Source organism: Cavia porcellus, unplaced genomic scaffold (assembly GCF_034190915.1).
Source record: "Cavia porcellus strain 051 isolate PalLab524CR breed Dunkin Hartley unplaced genomic scaffold, mCavPor4.1 scaffold_16, whole genome shotgun sequence".
Lineage (NCBI taxonomy): Eukaryota > Metazoa > Chordata > Mammalia > Rodentia > Caviidae > Cavia > Cavia porcellus.
Genome location: NW_026947499.1, coordinates 29,519,981 through 29,541,550, shown reverse-complemented (window position 1 = coordinate 29,541,550; position 21,570 = coordinate 29,519,981). Strand labels below are relative to the sequence as shown.

At 41.3% G+C, this 21,570-nt stretch overlaps 1 protein-coding gene across 7 annotated transcripts in view; it reads left to right on the top strand.

Moving 5' to 3' along the window:
- The window catches only part of Dgcr2 (DiGeorge syndrome critical region gene 2), a 58,712-nt gene that overhangs the window by 5,840 nt on the left and 31,302 nt on the right, over positions 1 to 21,570 (top strand). For 2 of the 7 annotated variants that reach the window (XM_003478369.5, XM_063226095.1), the window contains exon 2: positions 7,735 to 7,857. The exons of 2 other annotated variants lie outside the window; for them this stretch is intronic. In XM_003478369.5, coding sequence (XP_003478417.1) covers positions 7,735 to 7,857 — 123 coding nt within the window. Of the gene's footprint in view, positions 1 to 5,978; positions 6,139 to 7,734; positions 7,858 to 21,570 lie in introns of those variants that run through there. 3 more of the 7 variants (XM_063226097.1, XM_063226093.1, XM_063226094.1) reach the window with 3 other exon arrangements.

Below are 21,570 nucleotides of genomic sequence, written 5' to 3'. Positions count from 1 at the left end.
TATGTTCTCTTCATGGTGGGAGGTGATCTGGATATACACTACACCTGTCCTCCCAATAGGGCTGGTAGCTGATCTAGCATTGCTTACATTCTCTTAGCAGTGATGTTCGTGTGTATGCACGTGTGCATGTATCCCTGTGCCCGTGTGTCCTTTTTGCAGTGCGTGTATCCTCTTTGCAGTGAGGGCCATTGTAGCTGCGTGTATGTTCTCTTAGCAGTATGTCAGCGGTCAGGCTGCATGTATGTCTTTCTAATAATGATGGCTATTGATCTCACTGTGTGTGTTTGTCCTCTTAGTTGTGATTGTATGTGTGTCCTCTTAGTTGTGATGGCAGTGATTTAGACATCCACTTCTCTCTGATGGACCTGAGGCTTTCACCACTGGGGGGTTCTTTTGTCTCCCTTTGTCTTTGGCTTTGAGAAACTGTTACAAGTTTTTTAACTTTCAGTGATACTTATCAGTGGTGGTATTTAGGACCTAGTAGAGATCCTACAATAGATTAAATATTTTTCTTGGTGTGCTGCTAGATTGTTCCCCTCGTCACCTGTGCTTTTATGTCTTGAGAGCTGAATTTGGTGACTGTTGGTTCCCCTGCTGGTGTGCAGAGAGTGCAGGCAGTCCTGAGAGACCAATTTCCAGCTCACATTCCCTTAGCAGGGGTGCATTGGAGTATGGTTGGTATATGAGACTGTTTTTGTCTCTGGCATTTTATTTATTCATTTATTTATTTTTTCTGTTTCACCAATTGTCTTGGGAGGTTTGATGGAAGCCAGTCATAGCTTATCCTGCCTGGGCTGCATGTGCTGTCATTGTGGACATCGTGGGCCTTGGCAGGCAAGACCAGGGTAGAGAAGGAATTGGGGTCCTGTGGTTGGAGGGTAGTAGGCGGTGTGCCCAGATATTCTGGGGCTACTGAAGACTGCCTTTTGAGATAGGAAAGCCCATGTGTGGTTGTGAGTCACATGAGTGGTCCATAAAAAGTTAGATAAAGCATCTGATCCAGGTTACCTGCAGGCAGTTTGGACAGTTTCAGAACACTAACCTTTTAGAGTCTTGCTTCTCGGAGTGAAATCTTTTTTGTGACCCCCTCTGTGAGTGCCTCAGTTTTCTCACTGCAACATGACATCATAGTAGGGTTTCATGGAGATGTTAGGATTAAAAAGGGCAAATATAAACTTATATAAAAGAATCTTATATAACTCAGATTCTTTTGTTTTTGAGATGAGGTCTTGCTGTATAGTGCAGATTGACTTCACACTCACCATATAGCCCAGGCTAGCCTTGAGCGTCTTCTTGCTTCAGCAATGCTGGTGCTATGTAGACTAACTCGACTCTTCTGTATGAATGGACTAAAGGGAAGCCCTGAATCTGTGCCCAGGATATGGGTGTATTTTCCAGAACAGGGCTTCCTCTCAAAAGTCAGCAGAGCTTGGCAGTTTTGTTGGATCTGCCACATAGTGAGTGCTACAGGAATCTGGGTATCAGAGGAGCATGTGTGACTTGCCCAGAGGGCCCAAAACAGCTACTATGCTTTGCACAGGACTAGGATTGTTCAAACTGAGACGTGTTTTGCTCTTTGTCACATTCCTGCTATGTCCCTTGAGCCTGGTCAGGCACAGAGTGAGCACTCAGAAATTAGTTCCTGAAGAAGTGCACAAATGGCCACTTATATTTTGAAATAAAGAGTAACAGCTTTTTTCAGCAGCCGGCCTTGCAGCTGCCCTGGTGGGGGTGGCAAGGGGGATGAGGGCCTTGTGGTGGTCTTCTTGCAAGACTGCCTTTGGCGGACAGTGGGAGGGGGACTGAGGGTATAGAGGAGGGTGGGTCAGAGCCAGCTGGCTTGGACTTTCATGCTGAGGGAAGCTTACTGAGCTGAGAGATGAGAGAGGGAGAAAAAGGGAGGTATACATACGAAACAGGGAAAGCAAATACAAGACCCTATGATGCTGTATTAGAGCTAAAAGGAACAATGTGAACTTCCACAGACACATGTACAGTTTATTTTGCCACTCCCTGCTGGGCTTCATGTCCTGTCATGGACATGGTGGGCCTTGGCAGGGAAATCCATGAAAAGATCTACCAGCAGCAACCAACCTGGATTCTCTCTTGAGTAGTTAACCAGCTACTCATCCTGGGTTGGGGAGGGCTTCCAGAGAGAGGGACCCCTGAGAAGCCAGTGGGAGGGTTTGTCTTAAGGATTTATAATAATGTTTCTCAAGCATGGGTACACTGTCTGGCACATGTAAACACAGGAATCTGGTTCTGCTGTGGCTGTTGTTTCTTTTGAGATGAGTGGGCTGTAGTATGTGATGGCTGTGATCAGATTGTGGTAGCAGTGTTGGATTAAGCTGCTGATAGCCAAATATAGTGGGGTACACTGAGTTCAAAGTCAGCCTGAGATACAAAGTGAGACTCTTCCTCAAAAAACCAAAACAAAAAGGAACTGCTGGTAGATGTTACATGCAAGATAACCCTTCCTCTAGTCCTGCCTCATACTGTTGGCCTTTTTCTAACTATATTGCTTCTTTTTTGCCCCCCAACCCCAGTCCCATAAAACATAAATTGTAGGTTGCTTTGTGTGTGTATGTATGTATGTGTGTGTGTGTGTGTGTGTGAGTGTCTTTTTAGACAAAAAGGTCTTATTATGCAGTTAAGGCCTTGAGCTCACTTTGTAACCCAGGCTGGTCTCAAACTCACAGTGATCCTCCTGCCTCAGCCTCCCAGATGTTGGGGTTATACCATGCCTGGAAGTTTTTCGTTTTTTTGAGACAGGATCTCCAAGATGACCCCAAACACTGTGTACCCCAGGCTGACTTGCATCTTGCAGTGATCCTCTTGCCTTAGCCTCTATAGTGCTAGGAGTCCTGAGATTCTAGATGTGTACCCCCACACCTGGCTTCCTTTCTTTTTGTAAGTAGTTTGTCATTATTCCTAGAAGTGTCTGCTCTGAAGTCTGCTTTATGTGATATTAGTATAACCAATCAGCTTTTCTTTTGTTCAGGGTTAATATAAGTACTGTGGTTTGAATGTACCCCTCAGGTTCATATGTTGGAATTTTAGTCCCTAGTGCATAGTGCTGTAGGGTGGTCTGTTTAAGAGATTAGGGCATGCGGGCCTTAGTGGATGAAGTCAGTAATTGCAGGAAAAGGTTAATGATCAAAGTCAGTTTTTAAAAAGTGAAAGGATTGGCCCCTTTCTCTTTTTGATACCTCTGCCCTGTTATTAGGCAGCCCCAGGTTTGTCACCCAAAGCAGATCTTTGACCTCTCAGCCTCCAAAACTGTGAGCCAGATAGATCTTCATTGTTTGTAATTCATGAAAACTGATAGTCTGTTAAAGCAGCAGGAGATGATATATGTTTTTGTATTCTTCTATTTTCACCTGTGTACCATGTTTCTTTTAGGCAATGAATTTTCTCCTTTACTTGGTGGTGGGGTTATATCCAGTAACAGATTGTAATTTGAAAATATAAGATGAATATGCATTTCAGACACCTAACCTGCTGAATGGTATAATTTAGCAACAGGGTATTCTGTAAAGTATTGGTTGTTCATCCTATCATTATGTGATATACCACATGTCTGTCTAGTTCAGGAGAAGATAAAAATTCTGAAGTTTATATACAGTTTTACTGAATGTGAATTGCTTTTGTATCTTTGTAAAGTCAAAAAAACTGATTTGTTAGGGATCATCTGTATATAGTTGGATCTTGCTTCTTTACATATGGGACAAATTACACTTTTTAATTGGTGTTTAGATCACTCCATGTGTGTATCAGGTAGGTGACTTTAAAATCTACCGTATTGCTACTTGTTTTCTTTTCTTTCTTTCTTTTTTTGTGAGATGGTCTCAGTAGGTTGACCAGGCTGGCCTTGAAGTCCTGGACTCAAGTGATGCTCACTTCTCTGCATCCTGAGTAGCTAGGACTACAGGTTTAGCTTTGTTTTCTTTTTGTATTGGATTATTTTATTATTATTATTATCATTATTATTATTTTTTGCAGGAGTTCTGGGGATTGGACCAGGGCCTTCACACTGAGCTGTATCCCCAGTCCTTTTTATTTATTGGTTTTTCTTCATTATTTTGATACAGAATTTTGCTAAGTTGCCCATGCAGTACTTAAGTTTGGGATCCTCCTGCCTTGGCCTCCCAAGCATTAGGACTACAGATGTGCACTGGTTGCTGTAACTCTTACTACGGTATATAGTGGTATTCACTTTTAACTTAAAGTACAGTCTATCTTCAAGTGACAGACCAGTTTATCTAAATAGTGTAAGACCCTTATAAGAGAATGATTGTTTCTTTCATCCCAGCTTTTTTTGTGCTGTGGCCTTCTGGCTTGTATTGCTTCTAATGAGAAACTTGCCATTATCTTTCTTTTTGTTTTTCTGTGCATAATAATATACCTTTTTTTGCTGCCTGCCTTTTAAGATTTCTCTCTATTATTATAATTTTTTTTCTTGCAATGCTATGGGTTGAACCCAGGGTCTTGAGTGTGCTAGACAAGGGCTGTCTACCACTAAGCTACATCGCTAATCCTTTTTACAAATTTTATTTTGAGACAGGGTCTTTCATTGTTCCTCAGGTTGGCCTTGAACTTGTGATCCATCTACTTTGGCCTGAGTAAGCTGGGATCAAGATTTTTTTCTTATGGCTATATTGAAGCAATTTGATTCCAATACAACTTGGAGTAGTTTTATTTTTAGGGCTTATTGAACTTACTGAAGTCATAGTTTTTAAATAGTTTTCATCAAATTGGCAAGGTTTTGTTTTCAAATATTATCTGTTCCCCCTCTTCAGGGCCATTAAATTAGGGAGTGTAAAGTTGTTCTGTGTATTACTGGTGCTCTGTGTACTCTTTTCAGTCCTTTTAATTTTTGTGTTTGAATTTGAGAAGTTTCTATTGTATCTTCCAGTCACTAATCTTTTCTTTTACAAAATGAAATCTGTGGAACTTTCTGCAGTGGAATTTTCATCTCAGACAGTCTTTATCTCTAGGTAGTAAGTTTGTTTCTTTTTCTGTTTTTACATTTCTGCTTAGCATTTTGATTTTTCCTTTGGCTTCTAGAGCATTTACAATATAGTTGTAAGAATGTTTAATATCTCTCCTATTATTTGTACCATTTTTGGTAAATTCTGATTGGTTTTTTTTTTCCTCATTAACGTTTAATCTCCCTTCCCCTCCTGTGTCCTCCCTTTCCCTTCCTTTCCCCTCCTTTTCTTAGGCTCTTTAGCCAAGCAGTTAAATCCAGCCACTGTAACTCCTTCTCGGCCAAATGCATTTATAAAATAGAAAGTATTGTGACTCTTAGGCAAGGTTTTATATGCATACATACATAGGAGAAAATTTTTTGAAGTGTCAGGCCTTGTGCCTGCAAAGTACATTCTCTCCCACTGAACACCTCCACGCAGCCGTGTTCTTGTAGGTTCTGTTGACTTCATCTCCTGTAGCATTAGAAGTGGTGGTGGTGGTGGTGGTGGTGGTGGTGGTGGTGGTGGTGGTGGTGGTGGTGGTGGTGGTGGTGGTGGGGCTGGGGATTTAGCTCAGCGGCATAAGCGCCTGCCTTGCAAGCAGGCAGTCGTGAGTTCGATCCCTGGTACCGATAAAAAGGGAAAAGACAATAAATAAATAAATAAATAAATAAATAAATAAATAAATAAGTGGTAGAGGAAAGGAACATGGAATTAGCAATTCTTCTGTGGCTCTTACTCTTGTCCATCTGAGAAGTCAGCCTTTCTTAGACTAAAGGACCATGCAAGGAGAGGGCATGGTGCTGGGGCTGTGCCTTCCACCTGACCCTGCTCACAGAGTACTCTTCCACACAAGGCTCGCGTTGCCCTGGGAGTCTGCTCTTAGGGAGCTAGCTGGTGTTTGGCGTGTGGGGCTCAGCTGTAGCTTGTGCGTCTTACTTGTTCAGGTGAGTTAAATTGCCTTGATAAATTAATGTTTGGTCTTTAAATTACGTAGAGTAGTGATAAAACAGGACCCAGCTGCAAAGATAGTTCCCTTTCCCCGCTGACTTAAGTGGAATGGTTCTGGAAGGAGAACAATTGAAGGAGCAAACACAGCAGCATGCTGTGGTTGGTTTCTGCTGCTTTTGTCATCAAGCTGGTGTACAGGGCTTATTCCTCACACCAGGTAAGTTGGTTCTGAGGTAACCCTTTACTGAAGGGTCCTTCAAGGAGTCGGTAGCCTGTTCCTTACAGAGCTAGATAGTAACTATTTAGTGAAGCGGCCATACAGTTTCTCTTGCAGTTAGCATTGCTCTTGTAGCTTGAAAGCATCCATGGGCAATACATTTTGTGCTGTAAAACTGTATTTAAAAACTGTTTAAGAGCTGGGGATGTAGGTCAATGATAGAGCCCATGCCTAGCATGTGGGAGGCCCAATGTTCCATGCCAGCACTGCAAAAAAGAAAAAAAAAGTTGCAAAGGGCAAGGTTTGGCTCATGAGCTGTACCTTACTTCTACTCAGTTCAAGCCTGTACTTTGCTGAATATTTAATATTTTCCTCCATCTCTGTATTGTAATTGCTCCTCAGAAACTATTGCCAGTTGTACCTTGTTCAAATTTACCTCTCATGTTACCTGCTTAGTAAGATTTTGGTTCCCTGCAACCTACTAGATAAGATCAGAAATCCCTTATCATCAAAATTTCCACAACCTGATCCTTCTTGTATTTTTGATCCTACCTTCAGGGATTCCCTCCATGGTCTACTCAGCCTGACTTTCACTTGCTAATATTTCCTTGCCTTGCTTTTCCTGAAGTGCTGTTCTTACAGTATCATATGTTCTTCTGAAAAGATTCTACTCAAATTCGGTATTCTTTAAGAAGTATTCTAGAGGGCTAGGTGGTTAGCTCAGTGGCATAAGTGCCTGCCTGGCAAGTGCAAGGTCATGAGTTCTCTGTAGCAAAAAAAAAAAAAAAAAAGCATTCTAGAGCGTTGGTTGAGAAAGTATTGTCCTCCTTTCAGTGTTTTGGCATGCTGTTTGAACCACTTCAGTGATCGCTGCCTCCATTTGCTGTCAGAAACCTCTGTTTATATGTATGTCTGTTTGTTTCGTTGATCTGGAATCTCGTAAGCGGTGAGCACTGTATCCTTTCCCTTATCTCTGTCTCCTCTCTCAACTGTAGTTTGGTACAGAACTGTATCATGTTGTTAGCTTCACATCACTACAGTGAAGTATCTGACTAAGTCTACTTAAGAGATAGAAGTTTATTTTGGTTCATGGTTCTGGAGGTTCAAGTCCAAGATCAGGTTACTCTTCTGATTTGAGCCTTTGGAGAGGGTAGCATGCCATGATGGTCTGTGAGCGCTTACATCATGGGCCAGGGTGCTTGAAAGAGGACCTGGGAAGGCCTACAGTCCCTTTGGATTCCCCAGTGACCTGAGGACCTTCCACAAGTGCTTGCCTCCACATGGTACACAGTGCCAGCCTGGGGATAGAGCCTTGAGCACTTGGGCCTTTGGGGTCATTTAACATCCAAATGATAGCAAAATCCAAACTCAGAGTGTATGTTTGAACTGCTACAGAATTTATTATCTTGAGTGAGTATTGCTCTATCCACTGCTGCAGTACTATAACAGTTCCTGGCTGCTCCTTTGGGAATGTGTTTTCCAGACCTTTTAGGAGAGGCCGGTTGGCTTTGGGCTCATTGGTAGCAGGGCTTTGCCACTCTAGTTCTCTGCTCTTGCTGCTGCTGCCTCAACGAATTCTTGCCTTTGCTTCCATAGAGCTCCGGTGTAACCCTGGGCAGTTTGCCTGTCGCAGTGGTGCCATCCAGTGCATCCCCCTCTCTTGGCACTGTGACGGCTTGCCGACTTGCGAGGATGAGAGCGATGAAGCCAACTGTCCAGGTGAGTGAGTGTGTTTAGCAGGTGGGTGCACACAACCCACCTCCTTGGTGTAGTTGGGTAAGCACGCCTTCCACGAAGGGTGGAGAATTGCAACCTGTTGCTTCTTGCTGTGTCCACACATTTGAAAGACAGTGTAATCTGACTTCTGGCTTGCCTTTTTTTCTTTGTCCTTAAAAACAAAGCAAAGCAAAACAGAAAAACAACAACAAAAAGTCCCCAGGTCATTAGTTGGGTATGGTGATGCACAGCACTCTGGGATGCTGAAGTAGGAGAATCACCTGGGCAACTTAGTAACTTAGCCTATCTCAAAATAAAAAGAAAGAAGGCTGGGATTGTAACTCATTGCAAAGGCTTTGGGTTCAGTCCCAGTACTGGGAGAAAAAAGAAGGTGCCTGACATTGACAGAACCCAGAACTTTGGAGATGGCAGGGCTGGAGTCATGGGGAGGCAAGTGAAGTGCTGTTGGTGTTGGACTTGTGTGGTCCTAAGAGGAGCTCCCTGAGGGAGAGCTCACTACTTCTCTGGCCTCACCTCGGTGTGGCTTTGGATGTAAGTACCTCTTGCCAGGCTCCTGACAAGTGTGTTACTGTAGACTTTTGCATCATGTACCCATCTTGCCACTCAGTCACTGGTACCCTGGTACTCAGGGTTTTCTTGTGGTGATGCATAGGTGCCTAGAGGTGTATGGAGAGGACACAGAAAGTCATAAATTGTTAGTTCTCCACCTGATTTATTCCTAGCACTCTTGAAGAGTGTAAGGCACCCCATGAGGAACAGTGGTCACTTGATCAGCTGTTCTCAGCTGCGCTTGAGGGGAAGGAGTAGCATTTCATGTATACACGTGGATGTGTGGACATGTGTGAAATCAAGTGGTTCTGACGAAGCTTATAAAAAGAAAGTACGTTTTACTTTAATTCTGCAACCACAGGCCTGAACTCTTCTGCCTACTATTCAGATTACTTCACTAGCTGGGCATGGTGGTACCTATAATCTCAGCTACTCAGGAGGGTAAGGCAGGAGGATCATGACTCAAGCCTAGGCAACTTAGTAATCCCCTGTCTTGAAAAAATAAAAAGGGCTGGGGATGTAGTTTAGTATGAAGGCTCTGGGTTCAATCCCTAGTAGTACAAGATAGAAACAAAAACAAATTCCTTTGATGGTTGGCTTAATTTCTTTGCCAGCCTGACTTTCTTGCTATTTTTCCTTTAGTGGCTCAACTGAAATGTTTTACTCTTTATTAATTTTCTAGCTGCCATCTTTCAAAGCTTGGTTCAAATGGATGTCTCTCCCTCTACTGGCACCTGATTTGGCTTTTAAATTTTTTATGTTTTTTTAATTTTGGAATTAGGAATTGAACTCAGGGCCTTGGGCATGCGCATGCTAGTTAAGTGCTCTTTTGCTGAGCTACATCTTCAGCCCTGTTCTTCTCTTAACACCTTCTAGAACTGCTAGTAATTATCACCATTCCTAGGGCCTATGCTTGATCTCTCTTTCCAAATCATGAGTTCTCCAGTGTAAGAGACCTTTCCCCTTTCTCAGTGGGACCTGCTCTCTTACAAGAAAGGTGTGCTGTATTCCTGGAGGCTATGTGTTGAAGGAAAATGGATTCATTACAAACAGGAGCTTCAGGGAGGGCATCCAGCAGAAAGTAACAGTTGAATGTGGCATAGTTATTTTATCAAGTTCCAAAATAAGAAACAGGGGCAAGTGTAGTAGCACACATCTGTAGTGTCAGCTGCTGGGGAGGTTGAGGCAGGAGGATCGCTTGAGGAATTTGAGGTCAACCTGGGGATAACAAGCCTTGTTCTCAAAGAAGAAAGACAAAGGAAAGGATTATATTGAATGCAGTTTAGAGGGGACTGCTATTGATCATCCCTTGAGCCTGCCTTCTTCATGGGATCATGCATATCTGGTGTGGAAGTACTGACTTTCCAAAAGGAAGTTTGAATGAATGATGGGAACCTCTTTAGAACCTCTAGGACCTGCCTATGCCTGTAGTCCACTTGTTGTTCCTTGGGCTAAAGCCCAGAGAGTGTACAGTACTTGCCAGCACTTGGATCACGGTGTGCTTTGGTTGGTCACCTGGAACCAGCACATGCAGACTCATTGAAGATAACAGGGCCTGGTCTGGTGCAGGAGAGGTGAGAAGCCTGTGACCATGTCAGGTCTCACCTGGCATCCCCTTGGCTTGTATCCTTAAGCTGTGGTATATAGCAGATTGATTTCTCATGGTTCTTCATGCTGGGATTTTGAGAAATATAAAAAGAATAATATAAGGCTCATTTTCTCATTTCCCTGAATTAATAACTGCTGAGATGTTTTTCTAGTTTTTTCTTTTTTTGGAGAACAAGTCTCACTTTGTAGTTCACACTTGCTTGGAACTCATTGCAATCCTCCTGCCTCAGCTTCCTGAGTACTGAGATTACAGATATGTGTCATGATGCATGCTATTTTTTAGTATGTTTTTAAAACTACATTATGGGTTTGAAGTCAGGGCCTCAAAAACACTTCTCCGCCCCACCGAAAAAGAAGAGTTTTTTTTTTTTTTTTTTTTTTTGTATACTGGGAATTGAACTCAGGACCTTACATATGCCAGGCAGACACTGTACTGCTGAGCTGTATTCCTGGCCCAAGAAGAAAGTTCTTATGTAGAGCATAATAGGAGATTACTGGATAACCACTCCTATTCTAAAAGCCATGGCTTGCTTTGTATGAGGAGAGGTTAACCCTGTGGAAAGACCTAGCTAGCCTCAGTTAGGTTGATTTTGAATATATGTTCTAGAACATTTTTTTTTTTTCCGGGACAGAGTCTCACTATATAGTGACTGGCCTTAAACTCAGTAGTGATCCTTCCACCTTGCCCTTCCAAGTGCTGAGATTACAGGCCACCATGTCTGGGTCCAGGACTTCTTGAGTACCGTGTGAGGTTTTTTTACTGCCCTGCTGAAAGTATCCTAAAAGTATATAAAGATATAAAACCACAGGGCCAAAGAAAATGAGAGATGAGTAATTTCAATAACAGGAGATAAATTGTTACACCATGTTTTTGGAGGATGGGAAATGGGTGTTGCGCTAGATAAAGTTGGGGTACTCAGTACCTCCCCATTCCATTCCAGGATCTACCCTGATGTGAGAGGCCAGAAAGCTATAGCCATAGCACTTAGTCTCCAGCTAGTAGACTTATTGATATCTATGGGCCTGTGAGATGCAGCTTAGAAAATGTGGAAAAGGGGGCTGGGGATTTAGCTTAGTGGCATAAGCACCTGCCTTGCAAGCAGGCCGTCATGAGTTCGATCCTTGGTACAGATAAAAAAAGAAAAAGACAAAAAAAAAAAAAGAAAAAATGTGGAAAAGGAAAAGACGGTAAAGTTTTTTTCTTTTGGCAGTGATATGGGCTTAGGTTAACATAGGGAAAAATGTAACTCCCATCCTGCTAGATGTCAGATATGTCATGTTTGTGTCCCCCCAAACTGAGAAATGAATTCTAAGGAATAGAGGAGGGTAAGAATAGGAAATATTTATTGAGAGAGAGCCCTTGAGAGAAGCCCCTGATAGAGGGTACCCAAAAGTGGGCTGCCATAGAGCTCACTTCTCTGAGAATGTTTTATAAAGTGAAGTCACTAGATGGATGCAATATAGATCAAACTGTGATCAACCAGTAAGATTATAAGTATAGCCACTTTGGTAATATTGATCAGTAGGGAAACAGGTCGCACAGCAAGGGTACGTGGATAGAGCAAAGGGTTGTTAAAGAAGGAATGAGTCCTGACGTAACCCCCCTGATATCTATCACCTGGATCAGGTGATACCAGTTATTGCATAATCTCAATTTATTGCTTATCCCTTAGGGAGGCATGTAGGGTCAGGTCATTTCTTCTGTATCTTGAGTCCTGGCCTTTGACAGATATGCCTCTAGCCACAGTTGTAATGTGTTAATCTTTTGCACTGACTCCATCAAGGGTCTAACCCTGTCTGACTGCTAAATATTTCTACCTAACTTAGCTGTCTGTAAGATTAAGGTAAGTTTTTGTAGTGACTTCCACATTCTCCCACTGGTCAGCTGTCTCAGAGCTGCTGATTACCTGTATTGGCAGCAGTTTTCTGCAGTTTCCTAATGTATGAATGGCAGTAGTAGCTTCCTGACCCTTGAGTACCAGCTATGGGAGTGCTGTAGAAGGTTAGAGATGACCCGCTGTAGTCCACCTGTTTTGAAATCATCCAATTCCTTGTAGTAAATCCCTGTGTGTGTGTGTGTGTGTGTGTGTGTGTGTGTGTGTGTGTGCGCTAGCAGTTGAACTCAGGACCTCATGCTTGCCAGGCAAGTGCTGTGCCATTGAGCCCATCACTTTGTGTTTCAAATGCCCAGTAGCATGGGCATTTTCTATTTTTCTAATACAAACACATAATTAAATTGTATAAATTTGTTGTGGTTTGGTACTGAGACTAGACCCAGGGGTAATCTACTGCTGATCTAGATCCCCATCCCCATTGTTTTTTTGTTTTGTTTTGTGTTTTTGTGTTTGTTTTGTGTTTGGGTATGGAGAATCAAATCCCCAGGCCTCCTCTTGCAGAATCTCAAGCATAGTTGTACTATTGAGCTTCACCCCCTCCCAGCCTAGTGTGTGTGTGTGAGTGTGTATGGATTGAGAACCTTGTACCCTAGGCAGTTCCTGTACCCCTTAGCTACAAGCTCGTCCCCCAGCCTAAAGCTGTTAATAAGAGAAAAATTTACCACCTTATTGAGACATTGAAGAAAACTGAAATAGGAGAATCACAAATTGGAAGCCAGCCTGGGCAATTTAACATCTCAAAATTGTTTGAAAAAGCTGGCTATAGTTGTAGCACTTTGCCTAGCATTTAATGAGGCTACAGTTCAATTCCCAGGACTGAAAAAATAAAAAGGGAACTAGAAACTTGGTGAAATAATTTTATGGAAGCTTTGGAGAACAGGGATTTATACCGATCAGTCAAACACCTAATCAAGAAAAAGCCTCATTCAAAATAGGAAATTTTATGGTGTTTTTACTTGCCGTTGCCCCAGCCCCTCCCCTTTATGACTCATTTTGGTCTGAGTGAAGCAATGGCTCAATTCCAAATTCCCCCTCTCCCCGTTTGGGAGCTGCATATACCATTGATCTCAGTTTTGCCTGACTTAGAGCATAGATGGAGGAAAATGGAAGAGCTTGATCTCAGTCTGGGAGAAGCTGTGAGAGTGACTTTCAGTACTTACCTACACAGCATGGAGCTACAGATTGCAGGTGCTTGGACTAGGGTTCAGGTAAGGAATACAGTAGAGCTTCTGAAAGCTTGAGAAGCATGGCTTGGGAAATTGGGACATTTTATTTATTTTTTCTTTTCTTTTTTTTTTTTTTTTTGCCCTTCAGTCCATACCAAAAATTGAGACATTTTAAAGCAGCTGTATATTTGGGAATCTAGAAAAACTTACAGAAATTCAGGCAAAATGCACACAAGAAAAGATCTGAGAGACCTTAAAGTCTTCACCACGGACTGTCACGAGAGACCAAGCCCTGCCAATTAATGAAGGAGAAGTGGCTGGTTTATACAAAGGAAGGGGGAAATGTGGTCCATTTAAAGGAAAAAACTAAGGTGACCAAAATTATTCCTGAAGAAACAGATTTCTGATATAAAAGAAAAATACTTTAAAACAATGTCTTAAGTGTGTCCAGGTTGCAAACTAAAGGGAAACACAAAGAATGAACAAAATGAGAGTTATCAAAACAGGAAATGATAAAAGGAACCAAACAGAAATTCTGGACCTGATAAGTAAAATAACTAAATTGAAAAAAATCATAGGGAGATTTGAATGTGCAGAGCAATCAAAGAACTAGATGAACTTGAACAGGTGATAATTGAAATTATTGCTATGGTGGAAAAAAGACTATAATAAAGAAAGGTGAACTGTCTAAGGAACTTCTGAGATTATTGGGAGTAGTAGAATATGCATCACTTTTTCAACCAGCCCAGGATAGACCATGTGTTAGGACATAAAACAAATCTTAATAAGTATAAAAGATTAAAATTATGTGAAATATCTTTTCTGGTTAAAACAGAATGAAACTAGAAATCAACAATAGAGGGAAACTGGAAGATTCACATATATGTGAATATTGAGCAGTGTACTCCTGTGTCAAGTCTTGGATCAAAGAAGAAATCACAAGAGGAATTAAAAAAGATCTTGAGGCTGGGTCTGGGGATTTAGCTCATTAGCTCAAATGCTTGCCTGGTAAGCATGAAGTCATGAGGTTGATCTCTGGTACCAAAAAATATATATATATCTTGAGGCATATGAAAATGAAAATGCAACATACCAAAACTTACAGGATATAGCAGAAGCAGTACTAAGAAGGAAATATTTAGCTATAAATGCTTAAATTTAGAAAAAGAGCTGAAATAACTTAACTTTATACTTTAAAAAACTAAAAAGGACAAACTAAACCCAAAGCCAGCAGATTGAGGAAGAGATTAGAGATCAGTGAAATGGAAAAAGAGAAGTACAGAAAATCATTAAAATCAGTGTTCACGCCATTTTCTTTTTGATTTAATTTTTTGTACACTTGTTCATGGGACCTTTGATTGTTTTAACAGCTTTATTGAGATGTAAGTTTCTCATTTGTGTATGTATGTGTGTCGTTTTGGTATGCAGTTCAGGCTGGCCTTGAGCTCAGATTCACAGCAATCCTCCTGCCTCAGACTTCCAAGTGCTAGGATTATAGTTGTGTGCCACTATGTCTGGCAAGATGTACTTTTTTAAAAGATGTAATATATATTCCATAAAATCTGTTGGTTTTAAGTGTACAACTCAGTCATTGTTGTGAAATCATTACCACTGTCCTAGAACATTCCAGTCATCTCCAAAAGGTCCCTCATACTCATTTGCAGTTACTTCCTGTTTACTTTCCCCTTTAAGATAGAAAATGGTTCTGTTTTCTGTCACTTGTGGAGCTGTATTTTCTTGAGCTATTATGTAAATTGAGTTGTGCTACATACTGTATTTTGTGACTTGTTTCTTTCACTTAGCATAGTATTTTTGAGGTCTATCCATGTTATTATGCACATCAGTTTATTCCTTTTCATCATAAGTATAAATACTGCTGTGATCATTAGTGTTTAAATTTCTGTGTAGACAACATGCTTTTATTTCTTTGGGCAAATACATAGGAGTGAAATTTCTGAGTTTCATGGTGTGTCATTAGTTAGGATTCACCAGAGGAACAGAATATATGCATATGTCAGTGTACTTCTGTTTGGAAACACTTTGGTTCACAAGCAAAAGCATTAGGCAAAATTTTGCTTGTATTTGCAAACTCTGCATTGTGACAAACACAACCATGGCATCTTCCTTATACAAATACAAACACAAACACAGCCATCTTCCCCCCCAAATCATAAAACAAGTTAAGTTTGTAAATCAAGGCACCACTGTATATATCATATAGAAGATTTTCTAGGTAGGCTTACAAGTGGGCACCTGTGGAATCAGAGATGGAAGAATGTAAAATGGCCACCTGCACACTAGAGAGCCAAAGGATCCAGTTGAATGTAAAAGGCCTGGAGGTCACTGCAGAGAAGTGAGACGTGTTGGGAACGAACAGGAGACAAAAGCCTAGAGGCAGTGGCAGAGACTGGAGCTCCTCTGAGGACAAGGGAAGAATTCCTTCTTTCCCTTTTTATTCCTGCAGGCTACAAGCCTATTGGTTGATACTGTCCACATCTTGGGTGGGCCTTTCCTCTTCAATTTACACCATGTCAGTCATCCACAGACACACTCAGAGTGGTTCTTATCCAAGTATCACAGTTAACAATCACACATGATAAATTATGTTTAACTATTTAAAGAAATGGTCAAACTGTTTATTATATGGCTATAGATTTTCGTGTGTGTGTGTGTGTGTGTGTGTGTGTGTGTGTGTGTGTGTGTGTATAATTTTTATTTTTCAAGACTACCTAGCAATTTTTCTCTCCTAATGTCTCCTCAGTTATAGATCTACCAGAGTTCCCTTGGACTATTCTCCCTTGAATGCCCCAACCATCCCAGCCTGCTTAGTGCCAGTGGTTCTGCTGCTCACCTTCCCATCTGTCATCTTGAGGCCTCCCTTCACCATCAGCACAGGAGAGAGGGTAGATTTCTCCTTCATCTTGTTTTGTCTTAGATTTTCTGCTTTCAGGTTTTCGTCTTTCCTGGTTGATCCACAACAAAGGAAAGTGAGAGTCAGAAGCGTTTGTTTCTTTGTGTAAATGTCTGGAATGTTTTTATTTTTCCTTTGTATGTGATAAGTCTGTCTAATTGTAGAAAAATACCCTGAAAGTAATTTTTTCTAATTTTGAAATCTTTGTTTTTTTATAAGCTTTTAATGTTTCTGGTACCCTAATAATTCCTGATTCTTTGAACAGAACTTGTATCCTTTCTTTTAGAAATTTTGTGTTATCTGTTGTGCTGGCTACTTACTAGGTCTTTTTGTTTATTTTGTTTTTATGAGACCGGGTCTCATCATGTACTGCAGGGTGGCTTTAAATTTGCTTATATAACCCAAACTGACCTTGAATTTGCGGTGATCCTCCTTGTTTCTCATCCTAGTACTGGGACTACAGTTGAAAAGTCCAGACCAATTGTTTTGTAGAATGTCCTGCCCTTTGGACTTGTCTCTTTCCTTATGATTTTTTTTTTTAATTTTTAGGGGTTTTTTTTTGTTTGGTTGTTTTTGTTTGTTTGTTTGACAGGGTCTTGCTTTGTAGTCCAGGCTGACGTGGAACTCATAGTCAGTCTTCCTGCCTCAGCCTTCCAAGTGCTGGAATTACAGGCATGCATTACCACCCAGCTTATGATTTTTTTTTTTTTTGGTCTTTTTGAAATAGGGTTTTACTGCAGTTCAGACTGGCCTTGAACTCACTTTGTAGCCCAGGCCTGCCTCGAGTTTACAGTGATCCTTCTGGTGTAGCTTCCCAAGGGCTGAGATTACAGGCATGTACCACCATGCCTGGCTGCTCATAATTTTTTTTTGTCTTTTTCATTTTTTATCTGTACCAGGGATCAAACTCACAACTGCCTGCTTGCATGGCAGGCGCTTATGCCGCTGAGCTAAATCCTCAGCCCCTGCTCATAATTATTTTTGAGTAAGACTTTTTAAATTCGCTGACCCTTCCATCCCTAGCTCTTTTTTATTTTGAGACAGGATCACACTGAGTTCCCAGGCTGGGTTTGAAATTGTAATCCTGTTGCCTTAGGCTGCCACAGCACTGAGATTACTGGAGTAATGCTCCACTGTGCCTTTTTTTTTTCAAACCAGTAATACTGTATAAGTCACATGTGAGTTTATTCCATTATTAGTGATGTTGAGCTTGATCAGTTGGTTAGAATAATATCTGCTGCATGTCACTGTAGTGAATATTTTTCTACCCCTTGAAATGAAATATGATTTGTAAGTATTAAATTAATCCAAGGAATGGTGTTCAAGGCATCCTCTAACACCCTTCCACCCCTTTTTTTTAAGTTGTTTTTTTTTTTTTTTTTTTTTTTTTTTGAGACAGGGTCTCACTATGCGGTTCAAGCTGGCCTTGAGCTCGCTTTGTAGCCCAGGCTGGTCTGGAACTCGCAACGATCCTCCCACCTCAGCCTCCCGAGTGCTGCGCCCTGCCATTTGTTTTAGCTTGTATTGATCATTTTTGTCTGAATCAATTGTAGTAGTGATTAAAATGGCAGTTTTTATAATTATCATACTACATTAATAAATGATTTTTTTTTTTTTTTTGTCTTTCGTCTTTTTGAGACAGGATATCGCTGTGCAGTTCAGGCTGACTTTGGGCTCACTTTTGTAGCCCAGGCTGGTTTTGACCTATGATCCTGCCTCAGCTTCCTAGCTGCTGGGATTACAAGTGTGAGCCACCACACTGGGCTAAAAAATGATCTTTTATGAAGAGCTTTGCTCTTTCTTATTTTCTGGCACTGCAAGCTGCTTCAAGCTCATTTTATACTTTCCTCATCCCAGCCGTTTCTTCAGGAAGGTCTGCTTCCCCTTAAGAGGATAGTGTGGAGGCACCAATAGCTGAGCCCCATCATCATGGAGTATCTGTGGAGCTGTCAATGGGTGGGCTAAGATGCAGGGTTTTTTTTTTGTGGTTGTTGTTAAATCTTAAGTTCATAGTCTGAGGATTTCTTTGTAGTTAAGTTGTTAGACTGTTACACACTCAGTGTATAGGCAGTGTTCTTCAGTCAGAAATCACAGGACTCTTTTCATCCTTTCTTCTGTGTCATAATGATAACATCGAGTCAGTTTGTATTTGGTCTTGGGACTTTGACTTATTTTATTGACTGACTTCTAGTTTTTAATTGAAATATAATTCATTTACCATAAAATTCACCCTTCTATATGGCTACATGATTTTTAGTATATTCAAAAGATTGTGTGACTAATTTATTTTTGGGATTTATAAAACATTAGATTTAAAAATCATATTATGAAAACATTTGTAGAATTTGTTTCTATCCCTTTATATTGCTTCCATTCACATCCTAAAGATAATCAATTTTGTTAATTTCTAGTTTATTCATATATGTACACACATCTATATATCCACAGATGTGTGTATATACTGGTATATATATGTATATTTAAATTTCTGTTGATAAAAAAGCATCTTACACACTGGGATATAGCTCAGAATTAGGGTGTTTATGTAACATGCAGGAGACCTTAGATTTGATCCCCTAGCCCCTCCAAAAACAAAAAAAGTTTCTTACTGTATATAGGATTTGCTCCTGCCATTGACCTATAGCAGCAGATAAGACACTTGCTGCTTTGTGTCAGAGGTAGTCTCTTCTTGTACCCAGGAACAACTATGGGGATATAGATTTTGAACTTAGAACTCATAGGACTGTGTTTTTGCAGTTATTTTCTATTGGGTCATATAGCATCTATATGGATATAAAATGGAAAAACAGAAGCGAATATACTGTTGTTGTTGTTTTTTAATAGTATAGCTTCAAATTTCTAGTAAAACAGAGATAGGTGATAACTTCTGGGACATATCCCTGGCAGGTTTCAGTAAGGCAACCTTGGCTCTTTCTTTCTTTTTTTTTTTTTTTTTTTTTTTTTTTTTTTGTCTTTTTCCTTTTTATCGGTACCGGGGATCGAACTCACAACCGCCTGCTTGCAAGGCAGGCGCTTATGCCGCTGAGCTAAATCCCCAGCCCCTGCTCTTTCTTTCTAAAATGGACAAGAATCACTTTATAGAGCTTAAATGATGTCATGGCAGTACCATTAGGAATTTTATGTTTTCTGGGTTTTTGATTTTAGAAATTCTCTTTTTGATAACCAAGAATTATTTGACTTAACTGACATTTGGTTTTTGACACAATTCCAAACTTGCTTTGATGTAAGTGGAAGGAGGATGTCGTGGCAACTTGGAGTGCTAACAAGGGGGCTTATTTTCCCCCCTTTCCTATTTGGGGAGATGATCCTATATGGACAGGTTTTAAATTTTTAGTAACACATTTTGTCCCTCATTTGCAAATAATCACCCGTTTTTGCTGTATGTTGTTTGGAAGGAACAGGCTACAGACCGTACTGGCTTTTTCCTTGCTGGACTTGAGGTGCTCTGACATGTTGGCTTCTTGGTTCTTTTTTTGGAAGGGGAGATCCTCAAGACCCAAAGATGAACTGGGGTAGGACCAGATCAGTCCAGGCTGTTAGGTGGGGAGCCCCAGTCCCCTGAGCCTGCTGGCCTTAAGCCCCTTGCCTACTCTGGAGTGTGGATCCTGACACCACTAAGCTTGCTCCTTCAGCCTTCACATTTTCAGTACCAGCTCAGCTACACATTCTTTTAGGTGCCTATCTGCAGACTCCCTTTCCATCTTTGGCAGCCTGGCTGCTTTAGTCCTGATGAGAACATCTAAAGAGAGAAAAACTGTCGTTGAAAGCACCAAAGAGCACCCTGCCTGTGGGACCCCAGGAGCCACATTGGTTGCTGCTTTCAGAATGTCAGGGGCAGTCTTGGGGTTGAGTTATGAATGGGAATTCATCCCATACCAGTTACAGGGACCCCGTCCAGTTGCTTGGTGGAAAAGAGAGCATGACTTCTCACTGAAGAGCACCCTCTGTGCCTGAGACAGTACCTGGAAGTTACAGGGAAAGGAAGAGGAGAGTTGGTTTTGTCCCGAGGCCAGTGTTCTAAGGCAGGTCACTGCAAGTCAACTCATCAGTGAAAAGCAAGCTTTGTGTCCAGCTGAACACCTGTGAACCTCTTAGGGAAGAGGGAAGTATTGCAGGTGGACCTAAGAAGTCTGGAAGTTGCTAATCTTGTGCTCCGTCCTATTCCCCAGCTTTCCCCAGAACAGGAAAGTCCATTATTTAACTGTCACCAGCATGACCACATTCCCCTTTTTGTTGGTGAAGGCCTATGTCAGAGCTGGTAAGTTTCCTTGGTGGAGGTTTTATAAACAACTGATTGAAGAGATGAATATGTTTAGTTGGGTGTGAAAAGCAACAGTTGAGAAGATAGGCTCACAATTGCCACCTGAGCCTCAGAGAAGCCTGCTTAGCACAAAGTTTCCTTTGACATCATTTGGCTTTCTGATCACTTACCTTAAGTATTTCACTGTCTCCACCCCAGGCTACCAATGACTTCAGTCAGTCAACATCTGTATACTTGGTTTTCAGGACTGAGCAGCAACCTGTGATGTTTTCTTTCTCTTCTTTTTCCTTAGGCCCTTTTTGTGAGCAGTTTACTAGGTCCTGGGTGTAGTTTGGGGAAAAGACCAAGATACAAAGTGGAATCACAGGCCTTGCTTGTTTGAACAGACAGAAGGGAGATGTGAAATTTAAGTGCAGTGAAACATGTTTTAGACACACTTATGCTTGATCCCAAGCTTGTCCCACATGTGCCCACCTTTGCCCTTCATCCAGCCCTTGAAGTTGCTTCCTTCTTTGACATCCTCACTTGGTGCTACAGTTATCTGACCCTGGCAGCACATTGTGTATTTTAGAGTGATTTCTAAAATACACAATGTATCCAAATCTGATCACATGCTTAGAGGAGCCAGGATTTCATCTCAGTATTACTGAACCAACCAAAACAATGTTTGATGTGATTCATTTTCCTTTTCTTTTCTTTTTTTGTTGGGGGTTGGGGGTCCTAGAAGTAGAACCTAGGCACTCAAGCATGCCAGGTAAGTGGTCTGCCATTGAGCTCAACTCTTAGTCCTGATCCCAAGATTTCTAAGAGTTTGTGTAAGAAAAAAGAGAAGAGTGAGCCCTAGTGTAACAGTTTATACATTTTATCTTTTTAAACTTTTGTGGGTTTTGCATATTTTACATTAAATATATTATTTTATAATGAGGGAAAAACATTATTAAATAAAAGCAACATCAGGATCTATAGTCCTGGCAAGAGAAACTTTGGCGAGTGGGCTGGTTGCCAGCTCTGGAGTCAAGACAGATAGGTTTGCAAGAGGTCAACCCTTGGCACTTCTAAATCCTATACAGCTGGTCTATAGCTAGACTGGACCTGCTGGCAAGTAGCTTGTCTTTCTGTGTGCAGCCATACAGATTATGTTTGTTACCCATCTGACTCACCTGTGCCCCAGGTGCACTTCACAGTGTGTCAGGGTATGTCTGTGCGGATGGGAAGGGAGGTAAGTGGGCCCAGGAGGGATGTTGCCTCTGGCTTTCTGCTCTGTGGAAAAATCACTTCCCTTCT